We start from the raw sequence: 14657 nt of genomic DNA, 5'->3' as shown, positions 1-14657 counted from the left end.
TCCATGGTTAATCTGGGGCTTTTCTTTCGTTATGCATTCATTGTATAAATAACCACTTACTAGTATTAGGGAATGAAGGGGATGCGGGGCTCAACCGATCTAAGGTACATTAAAAGATAAAAAATGAGATTGTACCTTCTATGCGATACATATTGCATCTAATTTTACATCTAATCTTTTACTATATTGACTTGGGTCTTATGCTCAAGAGTCAACCACGGCACTCACTGCATGCCTTATTTGTGACATGGGCCTGGCAGTTCCTACAGCCAAATAATGAAGAAAGATGAACTGGTGAAGTATGTACCTCGCTGCAGTTGAAACCGCAGTCATTGCATTTCTACTCCGTACATACTAAAGCTATTTACTCCAAAGTCAAGAACACCCCATCCGTTAAGTATGCACGTAACGTATATCGTAGCGAAGGGACATGAGAAAGGCGACAAAAGAAAATAGACAGAGCCATGTAGTAATAGGAGGGAAGAGCTGGAGAAGGAACGGTTGGTAAGGGAAGAAAGCTTAATAGAAACTTTCCACAATACTCTCCTTATTCGCAGCTCCCTGCCCGATACCGCCCGGTCCGTTCTCTCCAAGCCTAAATACACTCTCGATCACGCTCAGCTCTGTAGCAGTTGTGTCCAGACCCGTTACGGCAAGCCAGTCGTTGACGACCAAGCCCGCACCAACGACGGGGCTACCGCGATTCACGGAGCCAGCGACGAGAGGGACCTGGAGGAGGGAGGAGAGTTCGTCCTGATCACGGACCGAGGTCTTGGGGTGAACGATACCACCCTGGTTTGAGAGAGCCATGTATGAGCCTGTTAGAACGTTGTCGGCAATTGTTTGGCGGAATACTTCGACGCCCAGGGTGTCGGCGATGCTGGTCGCTGTTAGCATAGGATCTCTCGAGGTTCTTTCCTTCTTCTTTTCCGGGGGTAATGTACATTTCTTCCGTCTCACGCTCCAAATCCGGATGAATGAGGGCTACATGGTCGTTACAACAAATGACGTTTCCGAGCGCAGACAGACGCTCTTCTATACGTTGGACTTTGACTGCATCTGGGAGGGTGTTTCGCAGATGTTGTAGTTCTTGGTCTGTTGTTGTCTGAGGGACGAGGAGACCTTTGCGGTTTCTGCGCACGAGTCCGTCAGTACCAGTATATAGGCAAATCACATTCAATATAAGGACAACGCACCCTGCGGTTAAACGACCAATGATGCCCGTTCCTGCGATTGTGGCATGGCAGATGGGGATGACGTCTTGAAGTTCGGCTTCGAATACACTGCGTCACCAATTAACATCGGAACTGGTCAAAACTGCGGCGAACAACCGGAGGGGTATACCTGTAGAAGTTTTCCGAAGCACCGACGGCCACGAGGGCATATGAGTTGGTAAGTCGCGAGTAAACGCCAATCCTGGTATTCAATTAGCCCTGATGACCAGTGATTGACGATAGCAAGGAAACGCACTCATTTGAGTTCTCAAACTGAGCACGGACAGCCATTATTGAGTTCTTGTTTGCGAGGAACTGAGGGGAAAAGATCGTCTAAGAATGAGAGCGGGGTACGGCGGGAGAGGTGAGAGGACACTGTAGTGTGTAGGGTGAGGAGGGAATGGAGAGAAAGAAAGACAGAAGGGAATTTATGGATATTAGTGAATAATGATGAGAAATTCACTGCAAGATGAAGAGAGACGGGGCAGGTAGATATACCAGCGCAGACAAGGCTGAATATCGAAAATAAAAAAAGCAGAAAAGCTCCTGCGATACCGCCTGCCTAACTAGTCTTGATATGGCGGAGCCTGAGGAGTCATTTATGCAGTCATCTCCCGCTCCGCTGTGACTCATCCTGAGCCACTCTGAATGTCGTCCCTATCTCGGAAAAGGTGGTGAAAACTCTCAATGATGAAGAAAATGAAATATTCGACTATGCAGTACATGGTAACTAGCCTAACCAACGCCGAAGTCTCTGCTAATCTCAGAACCCCAGCGTCCAATAAATCTAGTAGAACAAGTGGTAATTAGGTAATTCAATACATCTCAATACGGTGGTCGAGGTGGCGGTGGCGGCGCATAATATATACTTGGGTGGTGATGCCCGGTCAAGTAGCCTGGAAGAGGAGGCCGTTGGAAGTTGGAGCCCGGCGGAGGGGGGAGCTGCGGAGGTCCACCCCGGGGCGAGAATGGATCTGGGAGGCCAAGAGGCTCACTGATCGGCGGAATCTGCTGTCCCGCAGGAAGGAGCCGCCTCGGTTGACCTCGGGGTGTGGGCGGAGGCAGCACGAACGGCCGGGGAGGTTCAGGATGTGCATGGTGTATGGGCGGCGGTTGTGGAGGCTGAGGAAGGATGGCGCGATGGGGTGCAAGGCGCGGCGTATGTTGTGAGAGGGCAGGTCTGGGGACCTCAGCAGCAGCGACATCCGCCAGGGCTGCTAGTGCTGTAGGGTGCACATCCGCAAACGATGGAGGATGATGTTCCTTCACGGCAACACCATCTCGGACTTCAACGATTCCTGTGGCTTCTAACAACAGATTTATGATCTCACTGCCAGAAAGCCCGGCAAAAGGACCTGCATCTCTTATCTCCTTCATCTGCGGATTAATGTCGTCGCCCAATTTGGCTCGTTGGACAAAGTCATCCCAGCCCATTGCAGCACGTTCGTAGGACGCTGCCCCAGCTGGATTACGCACGAACGAGGAGTTAAATCCGCGGTATATTTCACGGGTAACAGGCGCGCGCCGTCCACGTTCGTTTTCTGTCTCAGAGCCGTCGGTCTGCAGAATCTTGTTTTAGAAGTGGTCAGATTCGTCCATGGAAAAGACATACCTCAGTGTGCTCATCGTCTTCCGCCGCGCGACGGCCTTCGATAAATGTCATGTATTCACCATGACTCGTAAGAAGATGTTCCTCCTGGATATTACGAGCCGAGGTCTTTGCGAATTGTTAGGCAGTTCTAAGAGTTGGGAGCCTGCTATACTTACCCGACACCGCTCCTCAATAGCTTCCTTGTTAGCCTGGAAGATCCTGTTCTCCTGTGCTACCTTGAGATCGTATTCCCGTCTCAGAGTATCCTGCTTTTCGCGCAATTGCGCCTTCAACTTCAACATAATGTCTTCATATTCGGGCATAGCTTTATGCGCATTCTTGTCACGAGCCAGGCGTTTCTCAGACTGTGTAGCAAGAACTGCCAATGCTAATCGCTGGGCGGCAGCGACCCTTCTGAACGCCTTGTCTAATTCGCGCTGGCGGTCCCTCAGCTTTTGAGTAGCTGCACTTGGTGAGGGTGACCGCTCGAACTCTATGTCACTGGAACGGTCATTCTGACGCCCAGTGCGCCCAGATCGCGCAGCACGGGTCCCACCACGCCCTCGCCTGTTCACTCCAAATCGCGCCGATGTTCTGCTGCGAGCTCCCCGACCACGGCCACGAGTACGACCCCCACGAGTTGCCTTTGCAATGGCTGACTCCGTAGCATTGTCTGGAGTGGTAGAATCTTCAGCCTCTTCAGTGATTTGGCGAGATCCTTCATCCGCTTTCGAAGTTGCGAAATCATCGGGTTGAGACAATGTATCTTCTAATCGGCGCTCATCGCCATTCTGCAGTGCCGGCTCAGATGCACGATCCAGCGTGGCATCTTCTAATTTTAGCTTTTTGCTGGGTGAGCTGGAGGTTGACAAAACGGCTCCGCGATCATTTGACTCGAGAGATTTCCGATTCCGCGACAAAATTGGGCTTGACCTGGTTGACATCGGCTTTAGGTCTCCTTCGATTTGGGGGGCTCCGTACCCTTCTATCTTGTTCAGCTGACCGGAAGACACAGTGCCTTTTGGTGACTCTTCGGCTGGCGGAGTTGGTTCTGTGTCGTGGAAAGTGTCAACATCCATCGGATCTGGCGCATCAGCCGCCGCTGAAGTGGCGTCTCCGGGAGACGGAGATTTGACGACCGAGGTCGAGGGACGACTGCGAGTAGATACGTTGGTACCAGAGTCCCCAGTTTGCCGATTGCGATTTCTAGTTCTCGTATTGGACGCAACAGAAACCGGGGGGCTAGTTTCTATTGGTTTGGATACCGCTGAAGTATCGGCGACTCCATTTTCGGTAGGTATTTCATGAGCATTGCTTTTGAGTCTCGTTGACTGCCTCGTACTTCTGGGAGTCTCTTCGGCCACCGAACCCCGTTTGACGCGCTTAGTTCGAGGTGTCTCGGGAGCCGCAGAGGCAAACGGTGTGCCATCATATCGGCTTGAACTGGGTTGAGCCGCAGGAGCCGCAGGGGTGGCAGAAGCGGCAGCCCGTGCTCGACTGTTCCGAGTTTCACGAGTGTTGGCGCCAACACTAGTAGTGGCCGCGACGGCCGAAGGAGTCGCAGGAGTTAGACTGACTTTACCAGGCCCATATTTGAGCGTTATGACGCGCGACGGTCGATTGTTATCGTGCTTGTTAGTGACGTTACCGGTATTGTCGGTGGCGTTGTTATTCTGAATGCTAGCGCCTCTGCTAGTAACAGCGTGGGCAATCTTAGCATTATCATTTTGACCGGCACGCGCATCTCGGCTCGAACGCAAATTTCGAGTCACACGAGTGCTGGGAGAATCATTGCCAGCAGGTTCTACAAAATATTAGCGCTGCAATAATGGTACGAGGTACAAACTTACCTTTGGGGGTGCTGTGAATGGCGGCTGTGTTATTGACGGACGGAGTGGCTGAGCTGTGAGCAGCATCAGGCCTTCGTTTAACTCCTGCCATCGCGACCCTCTGAGATTATTGTTAGTCTGAAAGTGTTCAGGATTCTAGATGAGAGACTCGTAGAGCACGCGGATTGAAAGCGATACACATGGGGCTTGTGTAGAGTGATACTAAAAGAACCAAGGGAGAGGCTTGGGGGAACGTGTGACTGAAGACAGGTCAGGCAACGGAGGAGGGAGAAACACAGCAAGATAGGGAAAAAAAAAATGAGAAGAAAACAGGAGAAATGTGTTACTTGGGAGCAGTGAATAGATTTCAGTGGCTGGAGTACAAAGCGCCTGTCGGCTATTCCAGAGGAGCAAACAGTCGGGAAAAGAGAGCGAAAAAATAAGTATGAGGAGCGAAGGGAGGAGTAAATGGCAGTCGATACATCCAGCAGACATATCCCAATTCTAATGAACGGGTGAATGGTGGATGAACAACAGGAGGAAGCAAAGATCAAATGAAATAAAAACAAAGCCAACGGGGAGCACAAGAAAAGTAAAAGGGAAGAAAAAGCATGGTGCAGGCAGTATGCGGCGCAAGAGGAGCGTGCAAGGCGAATATGGGGAGAGAACCTCCAAACGAAGAGAGGAAAGGGAGAGGAACTTACCTAGGCGAGGAAATCAGAGGCGCGACAGAAGCCTGAAAAGATACAAAAGGCGTGGAAGAGGCGGAGTTGGAAAGCGATGGATTGATGCGTTGATCGACGACTGGGGAGGATGAGAAGCATGAAGGAAGTAAAAAGCGGGTGAGAGTCGGCCTAGTCCACTACGGAGAAGTGATCTAAGGCTAACGCTGCGCCGGATGTAGAAACTGACTGTCCCTGTCAATGCCCGGAGCGCCCAGTACAAAGCAAATACAGAGACAGCCTGATTAAACGACAGCAATAGAAGCGGCAGAAGAGAAGACAATCAAACTATCGCTGTCGCCGCGCGTAGCAGATCTCCATCGACTGCGGTCAAGGCAGTGTTGTTGATGACAGACAGGGGAAGACAGCAGGGAAGAAGGGATGGGCGATGGGAAAGGACCAAGTGGAGACTGGAAGGAAAGAAGCGCGACAGAGCTAATCTGCGGGTGGAAATCTCTCATCAATCCAACGGCGCAATAGAGGGAAATGGGAGAGAAAGGAAGAAGAAGACGTGATGATGAGGATAAGTGTAGAAGAGGAAATTTGACTGGGTCCGCAGCCGCAGCGAAGTCTCCAGTCGTTCCGGCGTGTGGCGCGGATCCGACTGCTGCCAACTATAGCTTCCAAAACTATACCGGACCCAATCTGCCTACGGTCTCATCATTCTCTATTGTGCCGAATAAGTTATGTCTATTGTAGGATTATTAATAACACCTTTACTTAACATTATTATTTGTATAGTTCTGGTGTTGATTCTGTTATTGCTCATCCGATGATGAACACTTTTCCTACCAGCTCCATATTTGACTCTCTCTCCTACTGTACTACTTTTCTTGAACCCAACCGCCATGCAGTTTCGTTCTCTTTGTTTAACACGGTACGTCGGGTTTGGATGATCTTCCTCCCGAGCTTCTGCCTCTCGTAGCTACTCATCTTGACGAAGCGTCGCTCAAGCAATTGCGACTGACATGTTCCAAGTGACCCTCGCCTTGCTGATCTCATCAGAACATTGGATCGTGCCCCGAGAGCTGACAGTATAAAATAATGGATAAAAATTATAGCCAATGGCCCATTATCGCGGCGTGTGCGGTGAGTCCACCTGTATGCAGAGGAGACGCATGAATATGGCCATATGAGCTTCACCAGCACTTCCACCCCAAATACCGGAGGTTTATACAGTTAGAATTTAGAAAACAGGCATTGTTCTGTCTCCAAACTTCGTGATCCTGATCAACCTCAAAGAATCTCTCAATCCATGAGAGAGATGAATCGAGCTTAACTCATCCATCTATGAAACGACACAGAACTACCCGACACAGCAAAGTACATACTTTCAGGATATTCTAAAGTCAATACTTTCTTTTCTGGCCTCGTTATAAACACCGATACACGACAGCTTAACCTGCAATGTCCGCTTACTGTTTCTATGTCTCTTAGTGACCTCATCAAAGAAGCACCGGGGACTATAGAGGCTGTACTCCACTTCGACCCCTTCTGGTAACAATGCCTACAAACTAATTAATCGAGGGTTACTTTCTGCAATATCAAGGATTCATACTCGAACCCCCCCCCCAGAAGTGGCCAGCCCCTTCAATCTACAGCATCTATCATTGTTATGCGACTATCGCTTTGGCTTTTTCCCTGCACAGATTTCCACGATGTCTACTTGCTGCACTTACTTACAAAGCCTCCATAGAATTAATTATTGGTTTGCTCATAATACCGGCAAGCAGTTACGCGAAATATGTCTTGAACCATGTGTCTTTGTCTCTGAAGTGCGGATTGAGAGTGCCGAACGACACATGCTCTATCCCATTAGACGAAATGCTCGAGACTAAAAATTACTTCACATACAACCACAGCAAACATCAGGGTGATTATCTTGCTGCGATGCGACGAGAACTGGCCCTTCTCAGGCACTTTGACTGTGGACAGTGTGGTGCGAAACCTGATAAATCCATGTTCAGCAAAGGGCTAGATCAGCGTGCCCATATGTCTCGATTTCATCAGGCGATCTTGATTATATGCATAATATTGTTAAAGGCTTTCGCACTGGTTTACCAACGCCAGTGAATATTGAGGCTTTGAGCGGGCTCCTGAGACCATCTGAGACAGATTTGAAGGAAATCGTGATGCGTGGCTAGTGAGAAGTTCTAGGTTTCAACTACAGTGATATCCTGTTAAATGGCTCAATGTAAGTGCGTTTTAAATTGTGATTCATTGACTGCTGGTTATTATCAGCTTGTCCTGGTCAATTATCAATGAGCTTGTTACCGAATATTGGTGCCAGCGATGTAGCTATACACCAGTTAATAGTTATAGTTATGTATGGTAATTACCTAAACATACCTTACGGAAGCCACATTTTATACTTATTTTCACAGCAACTCCATCCACACATCTCAACACAATAAACACCAATAACGCTTCTGATATACTACCACATATTTACCCTCAATTCCCAATTCCGAATCAAGCAAAAAAAGCGAGAGCAAGATGCCAACCCGAACCCCTACAAAATCCGACTTCCCATCCTCTCTAACACTCACCCTCACCCCACCACCACCACCTCAATCTCAGTCGCGACCACCACCAAACATCCTTCTCCTACTCCACGGCCTCGGCGACACCTACGGCCCTTTCACAAACCTTGGAACCTCGCTCGCGCTCCCGGAAACGACAGTCCTCACAATCCAAGCGCCGAACCCGCTCCCTCTCGACATCCCAGGCTTTCACTGGGGCGACGACATAAACTTCGATTCGCGCACGGGCGCGCTAGACATGGACGCGGGGTTCGCGAAGACGACAAATCTCCTCGTGGAAAGCATCATTAAGACCGTTCTTGTTGGGAAATGCGGATATAAGTTGCGTGAGATCATGGTACTGGGATTTGGACAGGGTGGCATGGCGGGTCTCATTGCCGCGGAGAAGATATTTGCGCAGGGGCTAGGAAATGGGTCTGGATCTGATGGAGGAGGGAGGGAATTGGCTGGGATTATCTCTATTGGTGCAGCGTATCCGCTGTCGCTGGCTGGGAAGAAGAGTATTGGCAGTGAGCAGGAGAAGAGCCGGACGCCTGTTTTGGTGGTTGCCGGCCGTGACTCGGAGGTGGTGACGGAGTCCGCGATGAAGAGAACCAAGGATGTCTTCGAGTTTGTGGAGATGCATGAATATAGGAGGCGTGGGGATACGATGCCGCGGAGTCGGGACGAGATGCTACCCATAATGCGGTTCTTTGGGAGAAGGTTACGCAGCTGGCAGGGTGTCCCGGAGGGGAGTGTCGAGCTTTCTTAAGAGGAGTTTACGGAGTGATGGTTACAGTGGTTGAATTGGGATATGGTACATGTTTCTTGGTATTAGTCTAGTGTACGTTGTCGAGAGCTTCCCGGGCCTTTGTGATCGCTGTTCGGGCTTCATGTGCCGTTACGGGGAGCTGGACCCGTCCGCCTTCTTGCACGGTTCTGCGCAGCTGCTCTTCTGTCTTGAGAAGAGCGGTTCGGCCGTTGTCGCGCACTTCTTCTTCCCAGAATGCCCGTGCCGCCTCCCATTTCCGCTGTTGCCGGCGCAGCGAGTATATCAGCCCGACGGCTGCGAAGGTGCATGTTTCGTAAACCGAGGCTGCCGGTAGCGAGATGTAGGTCAGTAGGGAGAGAGCAGAGGTCAGTGACGTTGTCGATAAGCTGAAGAGCACCAGGCGTTGCGCCATTGCCTGCAGCGATGGCACCGTGGTGTTGAGTAGATGCGCGCGACTCTTGGTGATTTGCATGGGCCATGGCATTTTCTCTTCTTTAGGGGGCTCCACGACAGTCACAGAGACGTTTCTGCTCTTACTCTCAACCACCTCCTCCGTGGGAGCCTTGATGTCTACCGGCTCCTCTTGCGCTGTCGGTTCCTGCAGGCCAGCCTGCGCGAGTTGACCAGCGGTCCAAATCACTTCCTTCTCGGCGTGACGCAAGTACTTCTTCTCTAGAATTTCGGAGGTAATCATGCTTACGTCGTCGACGCGCCAGAATAGCTTCCACCATGCCAAACCACGCCATTTCTTCGTTGCGAACCCTTCCTCAAGAGCGCCGCGCAGTTCCGTATGTCCTTTCTCAGCCCACGCGGAAACAGTTTGATCAAGGTCTGCTCGAACATCTTCCGAAACAGAGGCCTCCCCTTGTTCCCGGACTCTCTTAGTTTCCTGTGCCACAACGCCTTGCTCTGCGGCATCAACCAGAGAGCTTATAAGTGATCTCAAAGACGGAACTAGACTCCCTTCTTTGCCACGAGCAGACGATAGCCAATCCACAACTGGCTGCACGCCACTGCTATTCCATCCACGCTCATACAGTGCGGCATTTCGCACAGATTCGCGAAATTTGGACAGGGCTTCGTCCGCCTTGTTGGTATCCACAAAAGCAATCCGATCGTCATTGATAGGTCCGGTAATTCCCATCTCGACAGCTGCATATATGGAATCTGCCTCTTTCTTTATGTCAGACTGGCCAATCAACCCACTGTAAGAGAGTAATCCATCCACTCCTTGCGCACACACAATGCTCCTGTGCACTGGATATCGCACCATATTATGCCGTCCTGTATGCGAAGTGGGAATTGTCACCGTCGGCACAAAAAAGGTATCCGGCGTTAGTTGCGCAGCGGATGTGTCGGCTCCCGCGCCTAGAGTCGTAATCAAGATTTCCAAATTGCCCTTCTTCAAAATCTGCGACGGGACTGAGATAGTAGGCACAAGATGATTCGAGATACTCTCCGAGACTTCCCCGTATCTGCGACAGTTAGCCTAGTCAACCAAAAGAAGAAATCAACATGAAGAACTGCATACCTAATCAGAAGACCTCTCTCTAAATCCCCCTGCTCAGAAACCGAATCCAGCATATCCTCCCAATCTTCTTTCCCCTTCAATGGATCAGCGAGTAGAAGCCTCACCAGTTTTCGCGCCGAAGAAACATCGTTCAAGCCAAGAACTGTCCACCCAACAAGTCAACAAGCAGTTCACACAAACAGGAACCGGAATTGCTAGGATGGAACTAAGAAGACCTACCCGCAACTCTTATCAAAGGATCTTCCGATTCTAACCCACGTAGCGCCAATTGCAGACGACTTATATTCACCTGTTCTGGCGCAACGCTCGGGATATGCGCGAGTGACTCGTACAGTTCCCTTAACCGCGGGGGAACATGGCGGGCTGTGTGGATAGTCGACGGGGCGGTCGAGAATAATTTCGAGTTTGCGAGGGATTGTGAACGTGGTGTTAGGTTCTGCAACTGGGCTTGCGATTGTACCCCCGCGCGGAGTCGAGGAGACGAGCCGGCATCGTGGTGGTTGCCCCGACGCGTGGAGAGGGTTCTATATTGCTGGGCGTTGGCGCAGGATGGACAGGAGTGGAGTGTTTTCGTCGTGGAGTTCCTCTTACGCGGTATGCTCTTGGGGAGCGAACCGCGGAGCTTGAGAGGCATTGAGGGGTAGTTGTGCCAGTTAGGGGTGGATGTTGCCTGGGATAGGTTTCTCGATCTTTATTATCGGATGAAGTTGGAGCGGGTCTTGGCGGGAATGGCCCCCCCTGCCTGTTACCGCGCCGATATTCTACAATCTGTATCATGTAAAGGATGGCAGAGTTTACGCTTTTGCTATAATTGAATGAGAGAAATAGCGTAAGGTAAATATTCATAATGTGATTCATTAACTCATAGTGCCAGCGTCGCAGACGTTGGAGCCTCTGTGCAGGACATACAGTAAGCCGCCCGAGCTTGCATCCTCAGTAACAATATCAAATACAGGTTCGTGTATCTCATCCGACAAATTAAAAGCGCCGAGATGCAGCAAATTACACCGTAACTGCTCCATGATGAATAGACAGACACCCCTTGTTTTCTCGAACACCATTTCCCTGTCCCACACACGGGGTTTCTATACTGCCCTGTAGTCACCAAATACAGCGATCGAGGGAGTATTCGCGTTAGAATGACGTCTATAGAGGCCTAAATTAAGTCGGGTCGATATCCAAATTTTCGTTATCACGCTCCTACTCCCGACCACCGATGTCCGGGCGGGGCCGACGGCCTTTTGAGCCAGCGGACCTATGGAGCATTAGTATTTACTACCGAGATGGATACGAGGAAACTCACATGCTAATCCGCCTTGCGACTGTGGCGAGGCCGGTGTCATTGTCGGCTTCATGGGCAGCGCGGTCAAGCGCAATGCGTCTTTCTTCTTCACTGCGTCGAACCACCTCGTCATGAGTTGGTGGAAGGCGTTCGTTTTGCAGATCAACTTTGCGGGCGTCTTCGAAGTTGGTGATAGCCTGCTTGATTCCTTCCGCTCCTAGCATCAGAGTGCCCGCAGGAAGCCGGCCTCCAGCTGCAGTTTTGAGTTCAGTAACCCGCTCAGACTCTTCACGCAACACTTGGAAGACCCGAGACAACCGGCCAATGGCAAGAATCTTATTCTTGATGGCGCGCCGCTTGAATTCAGTGCTCTCTGTGTCCATGGGCATCGGGGGAGAAGGTTCGGCGGGTGAAATCGTTGATGGTGTTTCGTCTTCAAGCTCCTCTTTGGAGCAAGTGTTGAGAATGGCGATGAGCATGTCAGTAATCTTTTCACCAACGAAAGGTAGCGACCAGGTGAACACATCCATAAAGTTGGGCAACCAGTAAGGGTGAGGAGTGCAGTTGAATTGCCGAATATTCATGACATTGTTTTCATACTTCAGGACGGCGGCCTTGTTATTGTATACATCCAAATAGTTCGGAGCGCTGAAGATGGTCATGACACTGGGAAACCCAGTAGTGCGAGTCTTGCGATACATGCGGTAACCGGCATCCTGAGCCTCGTGAGCGCGAATGACCGAGAGCAAGTTATTCTTCTCTAGGAAAGCACACGCGGCTGGGTAGGAGAAAAAATACGAGCATCCTCGAACACTGTTGTGGATGAAGTAGTCGCCGGTTTTTTCTTGACCGAAGTCCTCCAAAGGATCCGCCCAGAGAATATCGCACATAAGGCCGTGGGTTGGCGGTTCTCTAAATCGATCAATCTAGTTAAGTCAGATTGGGTGTCACTTGATATGTTTTTCTGGTTCCAACAACTTACCGACTTGATATCTTCCAAGGTATGCAATTCGGGACTCAATCCTCCGTGGATGCAGAGGAATTGCTTGTTCATGACCGCCGCCAGCGGCAGCGCACAAAACGATTCGATGCAGGCTTCGTAGATTGTCTCGCTATATTTGTGCTTACATTCCAACTTGAAAGTGAAATAATCCGTCAAATGTCGGCATTCGTGATTGCCTCGAAGCAACCAGAGCGTGTTCGGATACCAGATCTTCAGTGCCCAGAGGTAGAGGACACACTGGATATGTTAGAATCACCAGGCAGGTTGGGAACTTGTTGAACTTACCTCAATACTGAAGTAACCACGATCGACATAATCGCCTAAGAAGAGATACCGTGTTTCCGAGGGATCTCCCCCGACTTCAAACAGCTTCATTAGATCGTAGTACTGCCCGTGGACGTCACCGCACACAGTTATGGGCGCATCCATCTCTAACAGATTGGGCTCCGACTTCAGTACTTGAGTGCCGGTGTGTATAATCCATAGCGCCTGGTCCTCAGTGAGGCGACCTTCCCGATAGAAATGTTGCTTGAGAAACTGCAGGTTCGGTTTTGTTTGGTCTTCAGGATCCCAAAACTGCTCGTCTGTTGGGGTCTGCAGTGCGGGTGCTTGCACCTCTAGAGGAAATCATTTTGATTAGAAAGGCATGGTTTTGGGCAGGATAATTGGAAGTTAGTGTACTGCTATTACACACCTTTGACAACGCGTTCCAAGGTTGACACCTGCGTGCCATCTTCCATTACATGGAGGGTGAAATCAATCTCCGGGACCGGGGGCTTATCGGTCACGGCTCGGGCGATATTCTTATCCATCCGGTGATCCATCTTGGGCAATGGCGAAATCTCTCGGGCAAGACAGATCGCAGAAACCTAGACACCTCGGAGATAGATCAAGACGAGGCAAGCCGAGCGGGGGGGCGAGAGGGAACGGAAAAGGGGAGAGGAGTTGGCGTTGGCGGTGGTGGGGTTAAGCGCGGCGGAATTTCCAACACACGACAGAAAGAGAGAGTTGAGGCGAGACTGGCGCCAGGAACAGGTTACTTTTGATCGTCACGCGGTAGGCTGCTGGCGAACCATGTTCTGCTGGAGTTATCGATATCCAAGAAGATCCAACTTGCAGTTGTGGAGGAAGGAAACGAAGAATTTGAGGCGAAAATGGAGAAGCTGAAAGATCAACGCAGTTAGCTGGGAATGAGATGGAGGCTGGCCTAACAGTTCTTAATCAGCGCCCCTCTAGAATCCGGACGTAAGACAGCACTGATACTCTTCGCAGGCAGGCTAATTCAATCTCCAAAAATTACTGGACCCTTATTTGTGGTATACAACTGCGTTCTTTGTACATTCTCACCTGCTTTTTGCTCTGTAATATCGTCATTTTCGTCGGCGTGGGGAGCCCCGTTTCCACCGTAAACTTCACATCTCCATCAACCCTCGGCTTCGGTCAATGAGACTTTTTCATCCTCTGTTACTCTCCTCATCATGATGTACGAATCATACCGTGCGTGCTCCCTGACCACTTCCCCCCGCATCACCCCGACCTAATACAACCAGGGCCCCATCCGCTGCTCGCCCAGGTCCCATTAACCGTCTCCCCATTCATCAACCTCCCCAGCACAGTCACCCTCCCCTACACCTACAAATCTGTTCCATCCACGCTTCCACCTTCTGTCACCGTCGACCCAAGCAATCCAGATGCCAAACCTCGTTACGTCATCTCAGCCAGCGGGGAGCATGCCGCATCCCCAGAGGACATCCTTGCCTCGTGCAAGGCCCTCGAGCAGCATCTAAACAAGACAAATACCGATGGCGATAAGGCAATTAAAGACTGGCAAGAGTCGATATCCGCGCGAGATCTCGCAGAGAAACGCCGTGTAGCTCCCGGTTGGCTCGATCGCGACGAGAAGCTTCTACAGCCGAGTAATGCATCACACCGGCTCTCACAGGCGCAGCCAAACCAGAGTTTACTGGATAGCGTGACTCCAGACACACGTGCCGCAGAATTACCATCCATGGCTCCGAGAAATGAAGGCGAGGAGTTAGATAGAGCTTTTGGTGGACTCGATCTGAAGTGATCGGTAAGCTTTGTTGAATGAATCGAATATTCATTGGCTACCTCTATACTCGGAAGCTTAACGGTTACTGCGGATGACTGCATGCTTCAACTCGTTAATGAGACGGCTCGGAGGCTAGCT

The 14657-nt window shown here is 50.6% G+C and overlaps 7 protein-coding genes across 7 annotated transcripts; 3 read left to right on the top strand and 4 right to left on the bottom strand.

Annotated features, from left to right (window-relative positions):
* Positions 1–292: 292 nt before the first annotated feature.
* ASPSYDRAFT_49465 (translation initiation factor 6) lies at positions 293–1595 on the bottom strand. The gene is made up of 5 exons (XM_040847837.1): positions 1471–1595; positions 1345–1416; positions 1197–1283; positions 945–1133; positions 293–880 (listed from the first exon to the last, which is right to left on the bottom strand). The coding sequence occupies exons 1-5, from the start codon at positions 1503–1505 to the stop codon at positions 520–522; spliced, it is 744 nt and encodes a 247-aa protein (XP_040699089.1). The 5' UTR covers positions 1506–1595; the 3' UTR covers positions 293–519.
* A 444-nt stretch (positions 1596–2039) lies between these two features.
* On the bottom strand, positions 2040–4746 carry ASPSYDRAFT_93280 (uncharacterized protein; the record flags this gene model as incomplete). Its single annotated transcript, XM_040852812.1, has 4 exons — positions 2040–2774; positions 2827–2931; positions 2982–4609; positions 4656–4746. 4 exons carry the CDS (start codon positions 4744–4746, stop codon positions 2040–2042), a joined length of 2559 nt encoding a protein of 852 aa, XP_040699088.1.
* Positions 4747–4865: 119 nt separating this feature from the next.
* ASPSYDRAFT_49464 (uncharacterized protein) lies at positions 4866–5591 on the top strand. The gene has a single exon (XM_040847836.1). It carries the CDS (start codon positions 5161–5163, stop codon positions 5449–5451), a length of 291 nt encoding a protein of 96 aa, XP_040699087.1. The 5' UTR covers positions 4866–5160; the 3' UTR covers positions 5452–5591.
* A 2037-nt stretch (positions 5592–7628) lies between these two features.
* ASPSYDRAFT_455166 (alpha/beta hydrolase) lies at positions 7629–8684 on the top strand. Its single transcript, XM_040847062.1, has one exon. The coding sequence runs from the start codon at positions 7853–7855 to the stop codon at positions 8648–8650; it is 798 nt and encodes a 265-aa protein (XP_040699086.1). The 5' UTR covers positions 7629–7852; the 3' UTR covers positions 8651–8684.
* A 33-nt stretch (positions 8685–8717) lies between these two features.
* Positions 8718–10815, bottom strand: ASPSYDRAFT_60977 (uncharacterized protein; the record flags this gene model as incomplete). Its single annotated transcript, XM_040849922.1, has 3 exons — positions 8718–10125; positions 10182–10323; positions 10401–10815. The coding sequence occupies 3 exons, from the start codon at positions 10813–10815 to the stop codon at positions 8718–8720; spliced, it is 1965 nt and encodes a 654-aa protein (XP_040699085.1).
* Positions 10816–11480: 665 nt separating this feature from the next.
* Positions 11481–13278, bottom strand: ASPSYDRAFT_159132 (serine/threonine-protein phosphatase 2B catalytic subunit; the record flags this gene model as incomplete). Its single annotated transcript, XM_040842799.1, has 4 exons — positions 11481–12389; positions 12446–12703; positions 12752–13083; positions 13161–13278. 4 exons carry the CDS (start codon positions 13276–13278, stop codon positions 11481–11483), a joined length of 1617 nt encoding a protein of 538 aa, XP_040699084.1.
* A 669-nt stretch (positions 13279–13947) lies between these two features.
* Positions 13948–14537, top strand: ASPSYDRAFT_35062 (uncharacterized protein; the record flags this gene model as incomplete). Its single annotated transcript, XM_040845308.1, has 2 exons — positions 13948–13963; positions 14017–14537. 2 exons carry the CDS (start codon positions 13948–13950, stop codon positions 14535–14537), a joined length of 537 nt encoding a protein of 178 aa, XP_040699083.1.
* Positions 14538–14657: the final 120 nt, after the last annotated feature.

Source organism: Aspergillus sydowii (genome assembly GCF_001890705.1).
Source record: "Aspergillus sydowii CBS 593.65 unplaced genomic scaffold ASPSYscaffold_12, whole genome shotgun sequence".
Taxonomy (NCBI): domain Eukaryota; kingdom Fungi; phylum Ascomycota; class Eurotiomycetes; order Eurotiales; family Aspergillaceae; genus Aspergillus; species Aspergillus sydowii.
The sequence above is the reverse complement of the archived record's forward strand: the minus strand, read 5'-3'. Positions and strand labels throughout refer to the sequence as shown.

What these genes read in the sequence shown, in the direction of transcription:
- ASPSYDRAFT_49464 (XM_040847836.1), top strand. Translation starts at nt 5,161, where the DNA reads ATGAACAACAGGAGGAAGCAAAGATCAAATGAAATAAAAACAAAGCCA.
- ASPSYDRAFT_455166 (XM_040847062.1), top strand. Translation starts at nt 7,853, where the DNA reads ATGCCAACCCGAACCCCTACAAAATCCGACTTCCCATCCTCTCTAACA.
- ASPSYDRAFT_49465 (XM_040847837.1), bottom strand. Translation starts at nt 1,505, where the DNA reads ATGGCTGTCCGTGCTCAGTTTGAGAACTCAAATGA. An exon ending in CAGTTTGAGAACTCAAATGA is followed by an intron (nt 1,417 to 1,470) that starts GTGCGTTTCCTT and finishes ATTGAATACCAG; the next exon opens with GATTGGCGTTTACTCGCGAC. An exon ending in ATTGGTCGTTTAACCGCAGG is followed by an intron (nt 1,134 to 1,196) that starts GTGCGTTGTCCT and finishes ACTCGTGCGCAG; the next exon opens with AAACCGCAAAGGTCTCCTCG.